The sequence below is a fragment of the Ambystoma mexicanum genome, chromosome 9, assembly GCF_040938575.1.
Source record: "Ambystoma mexicanum isolate Mex_15411 chromosome 9, UKY_AmexF1_1, whole genome shotgun sequence".
NCBI lineage: Eukaryota > Metazoa > Chordata > Amphibia > Caudata > Ambystomatidae > Ambystoma > Ambystoma mexicanum.
Window position 1 is genome coordinate 42,369,384 of NC_090931.1, and position 3,734 is coordinate 42,373,117.

Below are 3,734 nucleotides of genomic sequence, written 5' to 3' on the forward strand. Positions count from 1 at the left end.
TCTTCTTTTCTCTTTTCTTCTCTTCTCTTCCCTTTGCTTCTCTTCTCCTCCCCGTCTCTTCTCTCATCTTCTCTTCTCTTCACCTCTTCTCTTCTATTACCCTCTCCTCCTCTTCCCCTCCTCTTCTCTTCTCTTCTCTTCTCTTCTCTTCTCTTCTCTTCTCTTCTCTTCTCTTCTCTTCTCTTCTCTTCTCTTCTCTTCTCTTCTCTTCTCCTCGTCTCTTCTGTTCTCTTATCCTCCCCTCCTCTCATCTTCTCCCTCTTTCTTGAACCCCTAGCATTCTTTTTTTATTCCACTCCCTCTTGCAGTTACATTCTCCACACTCTGCTTCTCTGATAAACACCACGTGAGTTTCCCTTTTTTCTGTCTAATTCTGCGTGTCTTTCTTTTCTTTCACAGGTAAGTGCGCTGTCCGCTGGTACCATGTGGCTTCCATTCTCTTTCCTGTTGGCAGAGCCGTACCCAGGTTGGAGGTAACTGTGAATGGCGGTGTCCCTTGTTTTGGAAGGAGTGAAGGGTATTGGGGAGACCCGGTGGCGGTGCCGGTCTGTGCATGGAATACATCCTCAGACCGGGAGAGGTCTCTACGAATCTCTGTGTGTTCTGCTCTGGTGAATACAGACAGCATCCACAAACCCCTGCACCCCTGTCCCACCCCCCACCACCACTGCTACCCCACACCTCCCGCCCCCACCACCCCACGCCCAGGAAGTAATCTGGGAGTGACAGTCATAAAAATGCGGGACAGCAATTCTCCTAAGCACTCAGAAATGTTTTAGGTAAAAACACGGACTGATGTTGCTTTCATGTTCTGAGTGGACAGGATACAGCTTACATTATAGCAATGCAAGATACTGAGCGGTATTACACGGACAACAATTATGCATTAAAGATCAGACAGACATGTTCTCATGTATTCAGGGTTACTAGTGCGCGTATGGCATAGAAGGCTACTTAATATGGAACGGTTTCTGTGAACCAAGTGTTCATATAATTAAACGTGTTTACAGAACACACATTTTATGAATACGGAGCCGCACTCATGGGAATATTTACCTTTGGTCTTGGAATTTAATTCTTTGGTCTTGGAATTTAATCTCTACTTTTTGATCTCCCTAAACTCCTGGAGTGTTGTTTATTCTCAAGTTTCTGCTTGTATGTCTTCTATCTGTTCTTCCTCGTTTTCAAACTGGATTCCACTCCCGCCACTCCACCGAGACGGCACGACTCTCTGTTTGTGACTCTCTCCTTTCCGCACATTATTCAAAGCACCCGTCTCTTATAATTCTCCTTGATTTATCTGCTGCTTTCAACACTGTCAACCACTCTTCTTCTGTCCTCTCTCTCTTCTTATGGGTTTTCTGTCTATGTCCTTGTTTGGTTCAAATCTTTCCTTTCAAATCGCACCTACTCCGTCTCTTGGGCTGTTCAATCCTCTCCTGATTGCTCCCTTCACCATGCTGTGCCCCATGCTGTATAGCGTGCTGTGCACCGTGCTGTGCACCATGCCGTGGACCACGCTGTGCACCACGCTGTGCACCATGCTGTGCCTCATTCTGTGCACCCTGCTGTGCACCATGTTGTGCCTCATTCTGTACACCATGGTGTGCCTCATTATGTGCCCCACGCTGTCAACCATGCTGTGCCTCATTCTGTGCACCCTGCTGTGCACCATGCTGTACCTCATTCTGTGCACTCTGCTGTTCACCATGCTGTGCCTCATTCTTTGCACCCTGCTGTGCACCATGCTGTACCTCATTCTGTGCACCCTGCTGTGCACCATGCTGTACCTCATTCTGTGCACCCTGCTGTGCACCATGTTGCGCCTCATTCTGTGCACCATGCTGTACACCATGGTGTGCCTCATTATGTGCCCCACGCTGTCAACCATGCTGTGCCTCATTCTGTGCACCCTGCTGTGCACCATGCTGTACCTCATTCTGTGCACCCTGCTGTGCACCATGCTGTGCCTCATTCTGTGCACCATGCTGTGCACCATGGTGTGCCTCATTATGTGCACCCTGCTGTGCACCATGCTGTACCTCATTCTGTGCACCACGCTGTGCACCATGCTGTGCCTCATTCTGTGCACCATGCTGTACCTCATTCTGTGCACCACGCTGTGCACCATGCTGTGCCTCATTCTGTGCACCACGCTGTGCACCATGGTGGACTTCCTCTCTTCCCTTTACACTTCTCCTCGTGCCTCCTTCGTTTCTCACTTTGGGGTGTCTCTTCGCCTCTATGCTGAATACCCGCAACTGTTTTTCTATCTTTTGCTTCCTCTCTCTACTGTTCATTCCACGGTAACTTCATGTCTTCTGACAATCAATCCTTGAATATCCAATCACTATCTTTTTCTTAATTCTTCAAAGACTGAAGTCCTTTTATTTCCTGCTTCTACGATTCCTTCTCCCCTACCTCCTGCATCCATCTCTTCCCCCTTCTCTTCTCGCTATTTCTTCTTCTGCTGGCAATCTTGGTGTACACTTAGATTCCTCTCTTCCCTTCTCTCTGTATATTTCGTTTATTTCTTGTTCTTGCTGGGCAAGGTTCTTTCTTGTCTTTCAGGCCTCTAAATTGTTCCTTTCCTGTCTTATCTTCTCCCATCTTTTCGTTTGCTCCTGCTTCCTTCTTGGCTTCCCTGCTGCCCGTCTTACTCCTCGCAAGTGGATTTTGTATTCTTCTATTTGCCTTCTCTGTTCCCTCTCACCTGGTGATTCGATTGCTCCTGCTCTGCCCTCTCTCCGCTGGCTACCTTTTCAGACCGATCGTAAGTTTAATTTTCCTGGGATGGTCTTCAAATCCCTTTATGATCTTGCTCGCCTGTATCTCTCTTCCTTGGGGTCCTCGTGGTCTCCCCCTTGCTCTCTGCTCCCAGCCTCTTGTTCTCTTATCTGTTTGTCGTCACCCTGTGCCACGCCCGCTTTCACTCATGTTCTCTAATAGCTCCTTTCCACTGGAACGCACTCCCGCTTTCTCTCTGTTCTATTCCTTCATGCCCTCTTTTTTTCCATTCTGGCCTCAAAGTTCATTTGCTGGAGTTCTATTTTAGTTACTTTTGTCATTATTTCTCTTTAATTGTACTGTGTTGTGATTATATGTACAGCGCTTTGGCATAACACGGTCAATAAATACGAACTAAATACAAATATACGCATTTTAAGGCATGTATTTTTTTTTCATGTTTTATTTTCATTTTACTTATAACAACAAAACATGAAATAACAAAGAAATTTGTAGCAAAAACTATATACATAATTACAAACACATAAATCATGTATGTTCCTCCTGAATTCTCATACGGCATCATTACAGGCTTGGCCCCCTCCCGCAATCAAGACGTTGCGTGTATTTCTCACACTGGCTGATTGTGCACTACTTTTGAGGAGGATACATCTCCATGGAAACAGAGATTGCAATTTTTAATTTCACATTCACCTGTTATTTCAATTCCTAATATTTGTACTCCAGCATATCCATAGACGCATTCCAATTCCTGAAGGTTAGAGCTGTACAGTGGGTTCAACACGTTTCTGTCTACAGATCCTTCATCAGGAACAGCACCAATTCTGCTTCTGTAAACTGGCCGAAGTCTTTCACTTGCAATGTAATGACACTCAAGTAAGCTCAATATTGGTGGCAGCTGCACCCACTGTTCTCTGGGCAGTACCCAGGTAACATGCCCACTGCTGAGTAGGGGAACTCATGCTGGACACATATTATTTCTAGCA

General features: G+C 46.2%; 1 protein-coding gene across 1 annotated transcript; it reads right to left on the reverse strand.

Moving 5' to 3' along the window:
- Positions 1–1,883: 1,883 nt before the first annotated feature.
- On the reverse strand, positions 1,884–2,300 carry LOC138487248 (repetin-like). The gene has a single exon (XM_069613880.1). The coding sequence runs from the start codon at positions 2,298–2,300 to the stop codon at positions 1,884–1,886; it is 417 nt and encodes a 138-aa protein (XP_069469981.1).
- Positions 2,301–3,734: the final 1,434 nt, after the last annotated feature.

What these genes read in the sequence shown, in the direction of transcription:
- LOC138487248 (XM_069613880.1), bottom strand. Translation starts at nt 2,300, where the DNA reads ATGAACAGTAGAGAGAGGAAGCAAAAGATAGAAAAACAGTTGCGGGTA.